The 19,877-nt window shown below is 42.8% G+C and overlaps 1 protein-coding gene across 1 annotated transcript; it reads left to right on the forward strand.

Moving 5' to 3' along the window:
- The first annotated feature begins 6,235 nt into the window (after positions 1–6,235).
- Positions 6,236–12,313, forward strand: LOC782251 (spermatogenesis-associated protein 31D4). Its single transcript, XM_015472538.3, has 4 exons — positions 6,236–6,520; positions 7,243–7,288; positions 7,862–7,922; positions 8,199–12,313. The coding sequence occupies exons 1-4, from the start codon at positions 6,323–6,325 to the stop codon at positions 12,256–12,258; spliced, it is 4,365 nt and encodes a 1,454-aa protein (XP_015328024.2). The 5' UTR covers positions 6,236–6,322; the 3' UTR covers positions 12,259–12,313.
- The last annotated feature ends 7,564 nt before the right edge of the window (positions 12,314–19,877 follow it).

Raw genomic sequence — 19,877 nt, forward strand, 5'->3', positions numbered from 1 at the left:
GAATACCAGACCACCTGATCTGCCTCTTGAGAAACCTATATGCAGGTCAGGAAGCAGCAGTTAGAACTGGACATGGAACAACAGACTGGTTCCAAATAGGAAAAGGAGTATGTCAAGCTATATATTGTCACCCTGCTTATTTAACTTCTATGCAGAGTACATCATGAGAAATGCTGGGCTGGAAGAAGCACAAGCTGGAATCAAGATTGCTGGGAAAAATATCAATAACCTCAGATATGCAGATGACACCACCCTCATGGCAGAAAGTGAAGAGGAACTCAAAAGCCTCTTGATGAAAGTGAAAGTGGAGAGTAAAAAAGTTGGCTTAAAGCTCAACATTCAGAAAATGAAGATCATGGCATTTGGTCCCATCAGTTCATGGGAATTAGATGGGAAAACAGTGGAAACGGTGTCAGACTTTATTTTTCGGAGCTCCAAAATCACTGCAGATGGTGATTGCAGCCATGAAATTAAAAGATGCTTACTCCTTGGAAGGAAAGTTATGACCAACCTAGATAGCATATTCAAAAGCAGAGAGATTACTTTGCTAACAAAGGTCCATCTAGTCAAGGCTATGGTTTTTCCAGTGGTCATGTATGGATGTGAGAGTTGGACTGTGAAGAAAGCTGAGCACCAAAGAATTGATGGTTTTGAAGTGTAGTGTTGGAGAAGACTCTTGAGAGTCCCTTGGACTGAAAGGATATCCAACCAGTCCATTCTAAAGGAGATCAGTCCTGGGTGTTCTTTGGAAGGACTGATGCTAAAGCTGAAACTCCAATACTCTGGCCACCTCATGTGAAGAGTTGACTCATTTGGAAAAGACTCTGATGCTGGGAGGGATTGGGGGCAGGAGGAGAAGGGGACGACAGAGGATGAGATGGCTGGATGGCATCACTGACTGGATGGACATGAGTTTGGGTGAACTCCAGGAGTTGGTGATTGACAGGGAAGCCTGGTGTGCTGCAATTCATGGGGTCGCAAAGAGCTGGACACGACTGAGCGACTAAACTGAATGATAAAAATGTTCTCAAATTGATTGTAATGATGGATGCACAACATTGTGAATATACTAAAAGTCATCAAACTGTACACTTTTAATGGGTGAATTGTATGGTATGTGAACTATGCCTCAATAATGTGGTCTTTAGAAACAGTTTAGAGGAGCTGTATTCATAAGTGTCAAAACTGACAAGAAACAAGATATCCAATTGAATGGATAAATCAACTGTGGTACACCCAGGTAATTCAATAGTATTAAGCCCAAAAAGAAATGAGCTATTAAGCCACAAAAATACATGCAGGTAGCTTAAATGCATATTACTAAGTGAAAGAAGCCAATCTGAAAAGGCTACATGCATACTATATGATTTCAACTATATGACATTCTGGAAAAGGCAAAACTCTGGAGACAGTAAAAAGGTTGGTGGTTGCCAGGGGGTGTAGGATGGGGTGACTAGGCAGAGCATGGAGGATTTCTAGGGCAGTGAAACTACTCTGTATGGTACTGCAGTTGTAGATACATGCCATTAGACACTTGTCTAAACTCATGCAAGCTATGGGCTCTGGGTGATAATGATGTGTCACTGTAGGTTTGGTTGGAACAGATGTCCCACTGTGGTGCTGGAAGTTGATAGTGGGAGAGGCTGTGTGTGTGGGTGGACGGGTATGAGGAGGGTCAGATCACACATGGTAACTCTGTTTTCTGCTCAAATTTGCTATCAACCTTAAACTGCTCTAAAAAATAAAAGTCTGAAGGAAGAAGAAAAGGAGGATGAGGAGAAAGGGGGTAAAGAACAGAAAGAAGGCCAGGGGAAGGAGGGAGAGGAGGAGGTGGTGACCTCACAAGGCCCATCTCAGTTGGCACCAACTCTGAAATTTTCCCTGCCTTTTCTCGTTTCCCTCCTGGTGGAAGAATTAATTGCTCTCTTATCTGTATTTTTATTATGCTCTTAAAAAAACCTATGTATTTATTTATTTGGCTGTGCTTGGTCTTAGTTGTGACACACAGGATCTTTAGTTGTAGCATGTGAACTCTTAGTTGTGGGATGTGAACTCTTAGCAGTGTGTGGGATCTAGTTTCCCTGACCAGGGATAGAACCCGAGCCCCCTGCGTGGTGAGCTCAGAGTCTTAGCCACCCGACCACCAGACAAGTACCTCATTGTGTTCTTATTCTACTTCTTTTATCATATCACTTTATTTTAGTTGTTTTCAGGTCTTACTTACTGAACTCTGACCAGTCTGAGGGCAGAGGCAATGACTCATTTTCTTGATATTTCTATTAGAAATACGACAAGAGTTCAATGACTGTAAGATGTGTATGTGAATGAAGAACATCTTAAAGCTACTGATTTAAGTGCAGTTTTAAAGGATCCTTCCCTAGAATCTGTTTTTCTTCAGGTTTTTTGGTAACCTAAAGATAATTCCCTCCATCCCTGGGACAGTGACCAGGATGTGAGGGAGAATACTGAGGACATGTGACAATCCTAAGTGAATGACATCACTACTGAGTCTCCTCCGATAGCAACACATTACTCTAGTAGAGTTTTTGGAAAATATTCCCCCTTGGTGATAACATAACTATGTCCAGCCTGAAATCTGGGAGCAGGCTTCTGTGTGGTGACGCAGGTCAACTGGGAAGATGTCACTGGGTAGAGAGGAGAAGATCTCACTCTACTGAAAGTCAGCACTGCCACCTCAGGATGGCTACCTGAAATGTTCTAGTGAGAGCTTTATTACAAAGGTTTGGTGTTGCTACTGCTGCTACTGCTAAGTCGCTTCAGTCATGTCTGACTCTGTGCGACCCCATAGACGGCCTCCTACCAGGCCCCTCTGTCCCTGGGATTCTCCAGGCAAGAACCCTGGAGTGGGTTGCCATTTCCTTCTCCAATGCATGAAAGTGAAAAGTGAAAGTGAAGTCGCTCAGTCGTGTTAGCGACCCCATGGACTGCAGCCTTCCAGGCTCCACTGTTCACGGGATTTTCCAGGCAAGAGTACTGGAATGGGGTGCCATTGCCTTCGTATGGCCAAAATGTATGAAATGTGTTCCTGGAAGGGAGGACATTTTAAAATTTATTCCTTACCATGAGTCATATGAAATAGAATTCTTGAAAGCAGGTTTTAAGAGGACAATAGATAAAACCTATCAAGATACTGGTGCAAAGAATGAAAAGGAAAAGGTACATAAGAGGGGATAGGGTGCCAAATATAGTTTTCTTTACTTTCCAAATTTGGCAACATTTCATGGACAAAGTGAATGTTCTCAGTCCCATAACCAGCTTTAATTTTAGGACGAGGGAATATTTTTTATTTTAAGAAGTCACATTTCTCCTTTTTAAAATAGAAGCATTGGGAAGGTGAGGAATTTGGTAGTCAGGGCTCTACTACTTGTTGAATGATCTAGGGAAGTCACTTCCCACTCTGAGCTTCAATTTTTTCATTGATAAAATGGCATAATAGTACCTGTTCTGTTTATATCACAGGATGTTTGTGAAAATCCACTGAGATCACTGAATGCAAAATGTTTTACAACTTAGACAAATTTATAATTGATATTAGTCTAAGAAGGATAAGTGCTATAAACCTCTCCTACTAAATATCAACGGAGTTCATTTGTGGTTGGTACAAAAAGTTAAAAACAAACTTAAAAAACATTGTACATTTAATCCTTTGTTTCTTTAAATTTTGAAGGAGTTTCTATCAGATTCTGAAAAGGAATCATTAACATTTTGGGAAAAGCCTTTTTATTGAAATTTCTTGTAGGTATAACATAAGGCATACAAATGTATGTAAGAATTCCTAAGCAACAGGTGGTCTTTTAGAATAGAAAAGTTCTTCTTTAACCATCTTCTCAAAGAATCATTAATTTGTATCAGAAAACTGGAGAGGGTAGGCATGCAAGGATACTTTCCTAAGGAGCATAATATGTCTGGGCAGTTACCACCCACAGCGTCTATCCCTTCTCTGGTCTATTCCAGAGATCACTTGGCAATTCACAAATGCCATGGGGACCTCACCTGTGCAGTTATATAAATCTTGACCTGTCATAGGGCTTTTCCCTAAAACTGTACCATGATGTCCTTAAGGACTGAGACCAGGACTTATAGGTACTTGTGTCTCCTAGTTTCCAGCAGTAAATATTTATTAAATGAAAACTAGACTGAGGCTGCATATCAAGGCAAGAAGGAAGTAGCCTCTCTTTGCAGATTTTATACTTAGGGCAGGTTACCTGTTCCTGCATAATTGAAAGAAGACTCTGGAGGTTTGAAGGCTGTCTCACCCCTTCACAGGAGATCAAGTAACTGTATTAGGCCATGGGTGTTAAATAAAGGGCATCACATTTTAAGAAAGACATGAGAAATTAGGAGACAGTTCAGAGGACAGCTGTTATGAAGATAAAGAGATTAGAAAGGAAGATGTAGAAAGAAGGGAAGGAAATACTGGTATTATTTAAACCTTACAAGAGAAGCCTGAAAAAAAGCATGGTTAGTTGTTGATTTTCAACATATATAGGGATGCTTAAATAGAGCAGAGCTTCTCAACCATTGTGTGTATGTGTGTGTGGTGGGGGAATGGCACTCTTTGGAAAATATTATATTTATAGGGCCCACAAAGACAATCAGGTAAGGCCGTCAAGACTTGATTTCGCCCTAAGTTTTGATACTCCTAGGTCCCACCCTGTCACTACAGGACTTAGAGTGTAACCTATATCACCATTCTGACAGAATGTTTGTGTCCCACCAAATTCATATATTGAAATCCTATATCCAATATGATGGCATTAGTAGATGAGGCCTTTGGGAGGTGATTTGATCATAACAGTGGAGGCTTCATGAATGGAATTAGTGCTCTTCTTATAAAAGAGACCTCACAGAGCTCTCTTACTCTCTGTTTCTGTCATGTGAAGTTGCAGAGAGATGACAGCTGTATCACCAGGAAGTGGGTCTCACCAGACACAGAATCTACTGTTGCTTTCATTTTGAACTCTCCAGCTTTCAGAACTATGAGAAATAAGTATGTGTTGTTTAAGCACAAAGTTAAATGTTATTTTGTTACAGTTGCCCAAAATGACTAGGACAGGGGTTTGTATACATGTTAGGAAATTGATGTAGAGTGCAGGACTGTCTGTATTTTAGGTAGAATAAAAAAAAGTAGAGTTAAAATAAAAGATGAAAGACTAAAGTGAAGAAACACTTTATTCTTAGATTTGAAAACACCGGGTTGGTTTGTCAAAGGGTATGTGTGTCTGTGTGTGTCTGCGTGTGTCTAGCATGTCCTAAAAATCTTTATGCAGCTTAACCTTTACTAACTTTAGAAGAATAATTGCTACAGACTTATCCTCAAGATCATGTGAAAGTTTATTTACATTTATCTTATAGGGACTAGTTTTGTGAATATTGAATGGTGAATTATTCATTTTAATTATTTGAGTCACACCCCACTGACTCAAGATGGTAAAGGCTGACTGAAACAAAAAACAAATTTTCCCATTTAACATTCACAAAACTAGATAAAAGAACTTTTAAGTTCTATATCTGGGTTCCTGTAGCAAAAACATTCTGTAGGAAAGATGGATTTAAGGACATATATGATCCTGAGGCTTCCCTGGTAGCTCAGTTGGTAAAGAATCCACCTGCAATGCAGGAGACCCTGGTTTGATTCCTGGGCAGGGAAGACTGCTGGAGAAGGGATGGGCTACCCACTCCGGTATTCTTGGGTTTCCCTGGTGGCTCAACTGGTAAAGAATCTGTCTGCAACGTGGGAGACCTGGATTTGATCCCTGGGTTGGGAAGATCCACTGGAGAAGGGAAAGGCTACCCCTCTAATATTGTGGCCTAGAGAATTCCATGGACTGTCACAAAGAGTTGGACACAACTGAGTGACATTTATTATGATGATGATGATGATCCTGAGTGTAAAGGTGTACAAGCAAAAATTCCAGACAGTATTTTAAGGCAGTGGAACTGGTGAGACCCAAGTCAAGTTTCTCAAACAGTAAAGGGATCCTAGGTAATATCTGGGTTATGGATGGGATAGGTAGAAAATTTTATTAATGTGAATATATGAAGCCATGAAAGGTTGGAGTTGGAAAATATGATGGCAGGGTAGGGCAGAGGGACCTGGAAGGCCCAGGAGGGGTGGAGTTGTCTGCTAGGCTGGTGGATGGGGGCGGGGCGGTGGATGCATTCTCTTCATGTTGTCCCCTCCCCCACCCTCAGAAACCCTTTGTGACTCTTGAGTTCTCAGTGATGCAGGCTTGGGACTATATTCAAGTGACTGCACTCTCAGTGCTCAGTAATCTCCGTCAGCCTTGTGATTCAGACAATGGAATTCAGAAAATGGAATGTTCTCTCATTTTTGAATAGCCCTACTGACCCATGTCTGAGCTTTGGCTCCACCTCCTTGGATATTGACTCTGACCTCATTTTCCTGTGTGGGCTGGGGTTGTTCCTTCTGTTCCTGTGGTACCTGGTGGGGTTTCCATGTTTACCAACCTTCTGTAAAATTAAACGCATCCAAAAGGTAAGTAAGTAACCCTGGGTGCACCCCCAACAGAGATTCTTTATTGCTGTTTCCATTTCTATTCCACATTTTAAGATGAGTTTGGTTGGGTCAGAGAGACACCTAAGATAGGAATTTCAAGGAGAGGATAAAACTAGGCAGGGCCAGTGGTTCAGGGAGTACTAAGGCTTTCATTTGAAGCCCACAGACCAGCTGAGTGTTTGGAGGATTCCAGGAGAAAATCCCAAACAGTAATTCTGTGGCCCTGGGTTGGGTTATTTAGAGAGTTTTGGATCTCTGCAGGAGAACAGAGTTCCCCAATGCTTGATCATGAGTTACATTCTCAAGTCAGGCATCACTTGACCAAGCCTTCCTTTGTGCTAAGCTGGTCAGGGCAGCAGTGCTGAGCCTCTGAGAGCCTCCAGAGCAGAGGCTGAAGTCTGAGTTTTCAGGACCCAAAGTCCTATCTGAGGGACACAGATGTTGACTGTTAGCCTCAGATGCTATGCCCTCCTTGGGCAGGTGACTTCTGACTGAGACTATCAAGGGTGGGCTTCAGAGACAAAAGTCTTTCTTTGGGTTTTTTAAAGAAAAAAAAGTTGAAAACATTTTAAACCTTTAAAATTGGCAAAAGGAAGGAACACAAAGATTAGAGTCATATTATTCCTGGATAATGAATATCTGAGTTTTCTAGAGAGGACTGAGAGAAATGAGCCCCAGCACTTCATTCTTTTCGTTTTCAGTGTCAGAGCAGAACCAGGAGGAGAAGGAAAGGTGTCACACTGAAAGGTAAGGCTCTGCCTGTTTCACCGGATCTCTCCAAGGGTGACTCTTCCTGCCTTTTCCATGAGATCCCAGGTCCGTGACCTCTGACGATGTCAGTGGCTAGATACCATTTCTCTCAGAAACCAGAGGTATCTGGGAGGAGGCTCATGGGGAGGCAGTCCGAGTCTGAGACACTTCTTGGATTCTCTGTTTTTCTCATGGCTCGGCATGAAGCCATGATGGACCTGGGCAATGGGTGTTTCTCCACAGGTGGCCATGTGAGATGTCAAGAGTCAGAACGTCTGTGTCCTGACTTTGTATAAGTCCTCTGACTTCCTGGATAATCAGATTGCTCTCTGAGGCCACACTGATCTCTGTGTTTCACATGGTGGTTTTGAGCATCACAGGAGATATAAAGCATGTGAAAGTACTACAAGTGAAGCAACATACATATAAAGTAATTGACCATTTGATCTCATCTGCTAATTCTTGGGTCTTTCAGAGTCTAGAATCCTAAGGGTTTCCCGTAAGGGGACTCTTACATTATACCTATGCTTATACCTTCCTTACATGTAACCCACTCTCCTGGTTTCGCAGGTTGGAGATTTCACCAGATAGAAACAGAGGAAAAAACGAAGCTGATTTCTATTCTGAAAAGGTGACTAGTCTTTCCCCTTCTTTCCTGATCCCTCCTTAGTATGTTCTCTGCAATTCCTGGGATTCAGTGCAACCTACTGTAGTCACGGGAGGGGGTAGCATAGGAATGAGTATGTGATGAAGGCCTTAAGGTGAGGGTTATTGAGCATGTTGTGAAGTCAGGGATGTGGAGCAATATAAAGTGGCAGCAGGCTCCAGCCCACCCCTGCCAGGCCAGCAGGTCGCCCTTTCCTTATTCTGGTCCTGGTTGCATCTTTGTACTTCCTGTCTCCTGCAGCCACCTGGGCCAGCATGATGATACCATCCGCTTTCGTCAGCTCTTATGTCCAGATCCCTTCTGTGAGGTGTGTAATAATGCAACGGCTGAAGTCAATTGGTTGCTGTTCCCGGAGACCCTGGAAGATTCTGCTTCCTCTATGTCCCCTTTGGCTTCCACAGCTCCTGTGGCCGATTCATCATTGACTCTGTCCCCTGCCTTCTCAGCAGTCTCTCCAGGAGATCTACTACCAGCCTCTCTGCCTGAGCCTTCCCCGTTGCCCCCCTCCATTCTTTCACCTAGCTCCATGACCCCTTTAGCTGACTTTTTGTCACCCTCACCACTGGGTCACACTCTGGCATTAGAGCCTTTTACTTCTTTGGATTCCGAATTCCCAGTAGATTATTCCTCACCCCAACCCCTTGCCTTTCCCCCTCTCCTACCACATGACATGCAGACAGCAGATCCTGTTCTCCCACCAGAGGCCACTTTGTCTCTGAATACCATCTTTTCCCTTGACCCCACCCTTTCCCATGATATCAACCGCTTATCAGATTTGTCCCAAGCAATGAAGCCCGCTGATTCTTTTGCACCACCAACTCTGTCTGTTTTACCACAGCCAGACTGCACTTTAACTGTCACTCAGTCTAAATCAATTGCCATCTTACTGACACCTGTTCCTGAGAATTTGCCTACCGAAAGCCCTGGCATGTTGTCCACTTACGTCCCAACACTCACAGGCATTGATCATTCAAGCCTGTCAATTTCAGACTTCTCCTGGTGGCAAGCTCATGCCAAAGACTTAATCCCTTCCACGTTGGCACAATGTGATTTCAATCAAGAGTTTCTCGCCCTCCACTCTTCAGAGGCCTCTTTTGGCGGAGACCCTGCAGCCAACCTCATAGAGCCTGGTAATCTCTCATGTCTCAGCCCTGATGTCCTGGCACTCCTGGAGAGACAAGTACAAAAGAGGAGCGATTTCCTGATGTGGAAAGAAAAGGAAAAGAAAAAAGATTCTTTTCCAGAACAATTGAGGCCAGACTATCAACTAAATTCCTCAGGGATAAAGTTAGAGTCAGTTGCTGATAAGCCTGTGCATCAACAACCCCCATATCCTAAGACCTTGGAGGACCAATTACAGCAAAAACCTACCCAGCTCTTCTGGGGTCTCCCATCTCTACACAGTGAGTCCTTGCCCTCTGCTGTTGATATCTCCAGTGACAATTCCTCAAACTTTATTTTCAATAGAAACTCAAATGCCTCTACAGGCCAAGAATCCCCAGGACTTCCCCATCTCCAACCTCTGTCCTTGCCTGAGATTCAGCCTGAATCCTTGCCTCAAACCCTGCCTCAGTCTCAGCCCCTACCTCTCACTCAGGTCCAGTCCCAAGCTGACCCAAAATCCCCACTCCTGGTCACACCACCTGGTCCTCTACCCCAGATTAGGATCTGTGGAGTGTATTTCCATAGACCTCAGAATGAATCAGAATCTCTCTCCTCATCTGAAATTCAACAGCTGGAATGGAACGTGTTGCAGAAACAACAGGAAAGTTTGTGGGGTTTACCCTCTGTGATCCAAAGATCTCAGGAAGACTTCTGTCCATTAGCTCCTAACACTTCTCACCACCAGCACCCTCAGGCCCATGTTTCAGTCTCCATTCTTCCTGGGGAGTTTGTTCTCAGTGATGAACTTCGGAAGAAACTAGAGCATCACCTTCGAAAGAGGCTCATTCAACACCGGTGGGGCCTGCCCCGGAGAATCAAAGAGTCTGTGTCACTGATGTTGCCTCCAACTGGTTTTTTAGAGGCATCTAAGTCAGAAAGCAGTGATGGAGTCTCACTGATCTCTGTGTTTAAGGGTCAGAGTAGCAAACATGTAAATGTTGAATTGATTCAACCCGGAAGCTTCCATGAGAGAAGCTCGGAAATGCTCCAGCTAGAGAAAGATGTGGGGAAAGATCAGGAACATAGCCAAGAGAATGGACAGGAAGATCACCTGTTGAAAGACCCAAACAGCTCTTCAGATAAGGATCTGGGGTATGACTCTGAGAAAAACATAAACAGTCAGATCGTGAGTCTCTCAGAGAAAAATTTAAGGGTGTCAGCAGAGAGTCTACAACTTGAAAATGTCCTAAAAGTACATTTGAGTAAGAAGTTTGAGGAAATAAATGAGGGTCGACTCCCTGGGACTGTGCATAGTTCATGGCATGCCATCAAGCAAACATTGATTCTTTCTGCGAAATCCCACACCAAAATAAAAGAGAGAAGTTTGACATCATCAGTGGGTGAGTCCTATTCCTTGAATACCTTCCAGGACCTGACTTTTGTTGATCCCAGTGCACAGCAGATGCTGGAAGCACATATTAAAAGGTTTCGTATGAGGATGTTGTGGGGCCTTCCTTCCAAGGTCCTTGAATCCATACAAATTTTTAAACTGAAAGATGCCTCATCCCTGTCCTTGTCCCATGCCAGTTTTTCCTCCTCAACCAATGCGATTTCTGAGGCAGACTCCAAATTTGGGAGCTCCAAGTCCTTTAGAAGAAGCTCTCAATCTTTCCATGGAGACAAAGTGGGAACACTCTGCATCACAGGGAGAGGAAGTCATAGACAGGCGCAACTAGCTGATAGATATCCCCGAAAGCTGCTTGCAAAGCAATCTGGAGCCAGATATGAGCCAAAGCATAAGAGTGTGAATTCCAGTGATAAAGGAAAAATGCAACAGGGCAAAAAGGTGGAGAAGTCAGAACCTGTTTCTATGCCCAAACTGTCTAGGGAGATATTCAAGGCTGAGGAGCTTGACACTCTTCAATTAAAAACGAATGACATGTTGACAACCAACAAGTCAGGGAGCTCCCAAATAACAAATAAAGTAGAAACTACTGTGACCACTGAAAGCCCCCCACCCAAACTACCAGTTCCCCTAGATCCTAAATGCTTATCCCTTAAAGAACAACTGTTTGATGAGTTAAAGTTTAGATTGGAGAAGAGGGAGCAGAGCCAAGCTCAAGGCCAACCCACGGACATGTCCCTTGCTTCAGATAACTTGACTTACAAGGCTTCACTGACTCCTGCCCAGGGCGTCTCAGGTGGGGACACAGGAGAGTCCCAGGTGCTGCATGTCCATGTGGAGGACAGAGGAATCACGATGGAACAGCAGCAGGAACCCTGGGTCCCTAAGCAGGGCTTCCAGAGGTGCCAGGATAAGAATTTCCCACCAACTGTGAAGAGAGTGAGCTCCCCAGGGTGCAGAGCAGAAGAGCTAGGTGGAGGGGATGCAGGGCTGGGGACATCCCAGCTTAGGAGGAAGAGTTTCCCTCCTCAGGAGACGGTACTAGAGGAGATGCTTGTGAGCAAGTCTTCCCAGACCCTTTCAAAGAAAGGACAGTCTCTTCCTGAAGGCCATATCAGAAAAAGAATGAAGCACTTTTTGCAGTGGCTTTATCCTGGGGAAAAATGCAAAAGGCAAGAAGATCCCCAGGAAAAGGGCAGCCCCATATCAAGCGTGCAGAGCAGAGGCCTAGTTAAAAGTAGAGCTGCTGCTACTGGATCAACAGAGGCTCAGAAAATCATGACAGACATCGGGAAGTTCCTAGAGGAGAAACTGGGGTATCGGCATGCATTAGATGTCACTAGCTCTCAAGAGGACCCTCCTTCCCCAGTGCACTTTGGGCAATCTCAACAAAAGGCTGGAGTACAGGTCCACAAAGAGCCTGTCCGGGGACATCCTTTCAACTCCAAGGTTCCCTCTAAAGTGACAAATACCAAGTCCTGCCACCAAGAAGCTATCTTGGCTGGCCAGAGCTATCCTCCAAGTACAAGACAGATCAGAAACAAGAAAAGACAGCCCCAGAAAGCTGTGGCATTTAAGGACCAGCAATTGTATCAGAAACATCCCCCACCAGTGCCCCACAGGGAGCCTGTGCCCCACCCAAGCCCCACCCACAGGTGTCAAGCTGGCCAGGCCCGTCCAGCTGCGCCCACCACTGCTGAAGGCACTGTGTTCAGAGATCTGTCTCTACTGTTTAGACAGAAAACACTTCTCCAGAATTTCCAAGGAGGAAAACTTCCCATCCAAAAATAATTCCTTCCTTGTGGAGAATGTTGATCCTTCCCAATAAATGTTTCTCTAATAGTAAGATGTCTTTTCTGTGTACTGTGTTGAGGCATGGGTTTGGTAACTCAGGGATTATATTTAAGGGAAGAATATAGTTTTGCTCTTACTTACTGCTTCCTTTTGGCTTTGGTGCAAAGGTGACCAGCCCTCTGGAGTTCTTGTTGAGAAACAGATACCATGTGCCCCCAACTCCCACCCTCTGCAAAAGACCATTTCCTCCTTGACGACGTTTGAGGAGATGGGCTTTGTCTCCTGCCCCTCTTAGCTTAGCCTTAAAGAAAATGTATAGTAGACCACACACCTCCCTCACTGAGTGTTTTACATCCTTTAGAGAAGTAGGAAAAAGACAGGTCTTCTCTATCTGAAGAGGCTTAAGGATGGGTTTACTTTCTGAAAATAATCCTGAAGAAGAAATCAATCTTAATCATTATTGAGAACTCAGTGACCAGAGGCTCCTACATGGAGCTGAATCCCTTGAATGGCAGTGTTTGGGTGTGGATGTTACTGTACTGGATGCTGGGCTGGTTGCCAAAGTGTCCAGGAACAGCATAAAACCTGCTTAAGAATCTGTTTCACGTGGGTCATGTTAATGTAATGTGCTGGTCAGGAAAGCATACTTTAAACTTGACATTGAGGTTTCCCTATGAGAAAGACACTTTGGGGAAGTAGTTCCCTTCCTTGGGTATTTTTTTCAGGCTGCTCAATTGATGAATTTTTTTTTACAGAGCAAAATCACCACTCAGCTGTCAGTGGTAGGAATGTTGACTAGGCAGTCACCTATCTTCCAGGGTAAAATACAGCTGAGAGTAAGGAAAAGATGTCTTAAAGTGAGATATCTTAAAGAATATACTTGCTGGTGGAACAAAGGTTAATGCCTCATTATTCCCATACTGTGACCCTGTCCTGCTCCCCTACTCCTCAATCTGATCCAAGCACCACATGCTTGAGGCTGACCAGAGAACAGCACAGCACACTGATGCTTTATATCAGAAAGGCATGAGGGCATCTTAGAGTACTGAAACAGCATCTCCAATGATGTCATCAAGATGGCATCCCCCTCTTTGGGGAAGGCGATGAAGGTGATCGTGGTGCTTTCCTTCCATCTTGCCATTGTTTGATGGCAATATACAAGATACTGCCCTTAGTGTGTATAGTTCACCAATCAGGATTAAGGTGCCACCTTTGATAATAATAGTCTTGGTGGAGCCCTGGTAGACCTCCCCCAGAATACCTGCAGCTCATGAACCAGAGGTGAGTCCTAGAACTATGCCCTGGGGTTATAGATATTTGGGGTTCACCATGGACCTTTTTTTGGCCAAGGCTGCACACACACCCACCCTTACAAGGACGTCTAGAGAGGGAGGACAATTTCACTTGTGCAGACTGGGACTCAAAAATCTGAGTAGCCTAGTGAGCACTTAAGATAGTTTTTCCAGAAAGACTTGCGGATGCTGGGTGTTAAAACAAAAAACTAAACTAAAATAAATGTCCACTACAGCCTTCTCTCAGTACTTTTATCTTATCCAGAGTTATGACATTGATCCTACAATATCTGAAGCTTATGGTCACAGAAAGAAGGCAGATTCTGTGGAGGCCCTGGGAGAGGGACAAAAGGTGGGATGGGGCCTGAGGTGGGGAACATGAAAAGGTGAGAAACAGTGGAGGGCACTGACCTCCATGTAGATACACCTGTCAATAACCCAGCTTCCCTGTTCCTACAATATCTCATTTCTATTTCTATCCCAGTGCAGTCACTGCACACTGTAGAGCTTATTTCTAGAAACACTTCTGCCATCTGGAATAACAGTCTGACATGCCACCCTTTGGCCTCATCCCCCTTATCCTTCCAGCTTATAAACCACTTGCTAATTTTTCAGCATCAGGTCATTTTCCCACTTACTCTTCATCTGTCCATCAAGCTCTTGCGTCTTTTTCTTCTTCTCCAAGGTAGGTTTGATGGTCTATCATGTAAGCAACATTTAAAAAGCTCTACTACAAACAGGCCCCATCCAATCACCTTTAATCCTTCCTGCCTGGCAAAATTAACTCTCTCTGCTTTTTTCAGATTCTTATAAGTAGCAGATCACTATTGGATTAAATCTCACAATCAGGTCTACTGATGCCATGATAAATTCAGCCCTAACACTACTTGGAAATAATGCATTCATTCCTCAAACTCTTATATCATGCTTACTATCATGTGAACAAAACAAATGGAGCTTAGCTGTTTCCTAAGTCCATTTGCTCTCCAATGCTACTCAAATCTATTTCAAATCTCCTTTACTTTTTTCAAATCTCTACTTGTTCAGCAGTTGTGCCAAACCACATTCACAGAGGAACTAGTAGCCATGAGATGGGAACTTTTCATCAAAAACCCCAATAAAAACAAACCCCCAAACCCACTCTCTAATTTCTACTTTCCTTCTTCTTTCCTGTTACATGGAAATAAGTTTTTCTCCCCCAACCTCAAAGGAATTACATCTCCTGAGATTTTCTTATTGAGACAGCTAAACTCTAGTCTTGATGGACTTATTCAACCCGGCCAGGAATCCTTTTGTTCCCTCCTTTTCCTTATGAGTTACTCAACATCTTTTATTATTTTCAAAGCTTTTTATATAAAAATGTTTAAATGTGCACAAAAGCAGAATACTGTAACATCCCATATATCCCTCACCCAACTTTCATAATTATCATTGGCATGTGTGATATGTCCCACCTTTTACACTATGATTAAAGTGTAAAAGCCCATTTAAACCTCTTCTTAGCCACCTCTTAGATATATGCTATATGCCCAATTAAAGCTCTCATAATTCTTTGATCTTTATCACCTGTGGTAACTCTTATTCACAACAGATGTACACAGCACTGGTTACAAAAAGGCATTGTGCTTTATAGGCTCTGGCAATCAGTTCTGCTCTACCTTTTAGTCAATGCCGAGGAGTCATTTGAGTGGATCCCTCCTTCAACCCCATTCAAGAAGCAATCTTATAGACCAAATTGAGCACACAGTATTGCTGTCCCCTAATCACACAGTAACTATAACATGCAAAAAGTACAGAAGTATTAAACTGTGCATATTGATAAAGATTTGACATTGCTTTCAGTTCAGTTCAGTTGCTCAGTTGTGTCCAACTATTTGCGACCCTATGGACTATAGCACTCCAGGCTTCCCTGTCCATCACCAACTCCTAGAGCTTGCTTAAACTCATGTCCATTGAGTCCTTGATGCCATCCAACCACCGCATCCTTTGTCGTACCCTTCTCCTCCTGCCCTCAATCTTTCCCAGCAACAGGGTCTTTTCCAATGAGTCAATTCTTAGCATCAGGTGGCCAAAGTATTGGAGTTTCAGCTTCAACATCAGTCCTTCCAAGAATATTTGGGACCAATTTCCTTCAGGATTGACTGGTTTGATCCCTTGTGATTCAAGAGACTCTCGAGTCTTCCCCAACACCACAGTTCAAAAACATCAATTCTTTGGCACTCAGCTTTCTATATAGCCCAACTCTCACATCCATACATGACTACTGGAAAAACCATAGCTTTGACCAGATGGATCTTTGTTGGAAAAGTAATGTCTTTGCTTTTTAATATGCTGTCTAGGTTGGTCATAGATTTTCTTCCAAGGAGCAAGCATCTTTTAATTTCACGGCTGCAGTCACCATCTGCAGTGATTTTGGAGCCCAAGAAAATAAAGTCTGTCATGGTTTCCATTGCTTCCCCATCTATTTGCCATGAAGTGATGGGACCGGAAGCTATGATCTTTGCTTTCTGAATGTTGAGTTTTAAGCCAACTTTTTCACTCTCCTCTTTAACTTTCATCAAGAGGCTCTTCAGTTCTTCACTTTCTGCCATAAGGGTGGTGTCATCTACGTATCTGACGTTATTGATATTTCTCCTGGCAACTTTGATTCCAGCTTGTGCTTCATCCAGCCTGGCATTTTGCATGATGTACTCTGCACTTAAGTTTAAAGCAGGGTGACAGTATACAGCCTTGATGTACTCCTTTCCCAATTAGAAAGCAGTTTATGTTCCATGTCCGGTTCTAACTGTTGCTTTTTGACCTGCATACAGATTTCTCAGGAGGCAGGTAAGGTGGTCTGATATTCACATCTCTTTAAGGATTTTCCACAGTTTGCTGTGATCCACACAGTCAAAGGCTTTGGCGTAGTCAATAAAGCAGAGAAGTAGATGTTTTTCTGGAACTCTCTTGCTTATTCAATGATCCAACAGATGTTGGCAATTTGATCTCTGGTTCCTTTGGCTTTTCTAAATCCAGCTTGAACATCCTGAAGTTCACAGTTCATGTACTGTTGAAGCCTGGCTTGGAGAATTTTGAGCATTACTTTGCTAGCCTGTGAGATGAGTGCCATTGTGCAGTAGTTGCAGCATTCTTTGGCATTGCCTTTCTTTGGGATTGGAATGAAAACTGACCTTTTCCAGTCCCGTGGCCACTGCTGAGTTTTCCAAATTTGCTGGCATATTGAGTCCAGCACACTCACAGCATCATCTTTTAGGATCTGAAATAGCTCAACTGGAATTCCATCACCTCCAAGCTTTGTTCATAGTGATGCTTCCTAGATAAATTCACATTCCAGGATGTCTGGCTCTAGGTGAGTGATCATAGCATTGTGGTTATCTGGGTCATGAAGATCTTTTTTGTATAGTTCTTCTGTGTATGCTTGCCACCTCTTCTTAATATCTTCTGCTTCTGTTAGGTCTATACCATTTCCGTCCTATTTTATGCCCATCTTTGCATACAATATTCCCTTGGTATCTCAATTTTCTTCAAGAGATTTCCAGTCTTTCCCATTCTATTGTTTCCCTCTATTTCTTTGCATTGATCACTGAGGAATGCTTTCTTATCTCTCCTTGCTATCTTTGGAACTTTTCATTCAATTGGGTATATGTTTCCTTTTCTCCTTTGCCTTTAGCTTCTCTTGTCAGCTATCTGTAAGGCCTTCTCAGACAACCATTTTGCCTTTTTGCATGTCTTTTTCTTGGGGATGGTTTGATCACTGCCTCCTGTACAATGTCACAAACCTCCATCCATAGTTCTTCAGGTACTCTATCAGATCTAATCCCTTGAATCTGTCTGTCCCTTCCACTGTATAATCGTAAATGATTTGATTTAGGTCATACCTGAAAGGTCCAGTGGTTTTCCCTAATTTCTTCAATTTAAGTCTGAATTTGGCAATAAGGAGTTCATGATTTGAGTTCAAGATCAGCTCCTGGTTTTGTTTTTGCTGACTGTATAGAGCTTCTCCATCTTCAGCTGCATAGAATATAATCAACCTGATTTTGGTACTGACCATCTGGTGATGTCCATGTGTAGAGTCTTCTCTTGTGTTGTTGGAAGAGGGTGTTTGCTATGACCAACCAGTGCATTCTCTTGGCAAAATTCTGTTAGCCTTTGTCCTGCTTCATTTTGTATTTCAAGGCCGTACTTGCAGTTACTCCAGGTATCTCTTGACTTCCTACTTTTGCATTCCAGTCTCCTATGATGAAAAGGACATCTTCTTTTTGGTGTTAGTTCTAGAAGGTCTTGTAGGTATTCATATAACCGTTGAACTTCAGCTTCTTCAGCATTAGTGGTTGGGGCATAGACTTGGATTACTGTGATACTGAATGGTTTGACTTGGAAATGAACAGAGATCATTCTATTGTTTTTGAGACTGCACCCAAGTACTGCATTTTGGACTCTTTTGTTGACTATGAGGGCTACTCCATTTCTTCTAAGGGATTCTTGCCTACAGTAGTAGATATAATGGTCATCTGAATTAAATTCACCCATTCCAGTCCATTTTAGTTCATTGATTCCTAAAATGTTGATGTTCACTCTTGCCATCTCATTTGACCACTTCCAATTTACCTTGATTCATGGACCTAACATTCCAGGTTCCTATGCAATACTGTTTTCTACAGTATCAGATTTTACTTCTATCACCAGTCACATGCACAACTGGGTTTTTCCTTTGGCTCTGTCTCTTCATTCTTTTTGGAGTCATTTCTCCACTCTTCTCTAGTAGCATATTGGGCACCTACCGACTTGGGGTGTTAATCTTTCATGTCATATCTTTCTGGCTTATCATACTGTTCATGTGCTTTTAAATACATACAAGAAAATATTTTTCTTGTCACACAGTTAAAATGAGCTACTGTGTTATGATTAAACATAGTAGATCAAATACACTTGCTTATTATTATAATATCTTCTCAAATGCCATTAAAAGAGTAGATGAAAAGAGGCTCAACATCACTAGCCATCAGGGAAATGAAAACCAAAGTTGCTATGAGATAACATTTCACACACACAGGAATGGCTATAATCAAAAAGTCAGATTCAAACAACTGTTAGTGAGAATTAAAAAAAACTTGAACCCTGATACACTGCTTCTGGTAATGAAAACTGGTGCAAATGTTTTGAAAAACAGTCTGGCAGTGCCTCAGAATATTAAACATAGAGTTACCATGAAAGAAGTGAAAGTGAAAACTGCTCAGTTGTATCAGACTCTTTGTGACCCCATGGACAATACAATCCATGGAATTCTCCAGGCCAGAATACTGGAGTGGGTAGCCTTTCCCTTCTCCAGAAAATCTTCCTAACCCAGGGATCAAACCCAAGTCCCCCACATTGCAGGTGGATTCTTTACCAGCTGAGCCATCAGGGAAGCCCAGAGTTACCATGTGACCCAGCAATTCCACTTCTAGGTATAATATATAATCAAGAGAAATGAAAATATATGTCCGCAAAAAACCTGTAAACAAATGTCTATAGCAATTGTATTCATAAGAGTTAATGGTAGAAATAACCCAAATGTCCATCAACTGATGAATAGGTAAATCAAATACATTCTATCTATGCAGTTAATATTATTTTGGCATAAAAAGCCATAAACTGATATATGTTTCAACATGGCTGAACTGTGAAAACATTATGCTAATAAAGAAGCCAGTCACAAAATGACTACATATGACTCCATTCATATGAAATATCCAATTAGGGAAACCAAGACAGAACAGAACGTAGATTAGTGGTTCCTTACAGCTGCAAGATGGGGGAAGGGGATTATGAGGCTAAAGGTTATGAGGTTCTTTTTAAAGCCATGAAAATATTTTAAAAATTGACTGTAGTAATGCACATATCTGAGTATAATAAAAATCATGGAATTACACACTTTAAATGAGTGAATTGTATGGTGTGCTGTAGTGTGTGCTTAGTCGCTCAGTCATGTCCAACTCTTTGTGACTCCATGGACTGTAGCCCTGCCAAGCTTCTCTGTCCATGGGGATTCTTCAGGCAAGAATACTGGAGTGGGTTGCCATGCCCTCCTCCAGGAAATATTCCCAACCCAGGGATTGAATCCTGGTCTCCCGCACTGTGGGCAGATTCTATACCATCTGAGCCACTAGAGAAGCCCAAGCATACTAGAGTGGGTAGTCTATCCCTTATCCAGGAGAACTTCCTGACTCAGGAATGGAAATGGGGTCTCCTGCATTGGAGGCGGATTCATTACCAGCTGAGCTACCCGGGAAGCCCTAATTGTATGGTATGTGAACTGTGTTTCAATAAACTGTAGAAACAAAG

Source organism: Bos taurus, chromosome 8 (genome assembly GCF_002263795.3).
Source record: "Bos taurus isolate L1 Dominette 01449 registration number 42190680 breed Hereford chromosome 8, ARS-UCD2.0, whole genome shotgun sequence".
NCBI classification, from domain to species: Eukaryota; Metazoa; Chordata; class Mammalia; order Artiodactyla; family Bovidae; genus Bos; species Bos taurus.

Bases quoted from the DNA above. Each gene is read 5' to 3' on its own strand.
- LOC782251 (XM_015472538.3), top strand. From the start codon at position 6,323: ATGGAATTCAGAAAATGGAATGTTCTCTCATTTTTGAATAGCCCTACT. The intron at 7,289-7,861 runs GTAAGGCTCTGC...CTGGTTTCGCAG, and splicing joins GAAAGGTGTCACACTGAAAG to GTTGGAGATTTCACCAGATA. The intron at 7,923-8,198 runs GTGACTAGTCTT...TGTCTCCTGCAG, and splicing joins CTGATTTCTATTCTGAAAAG to CCACCTGGGCCAGCATGATG.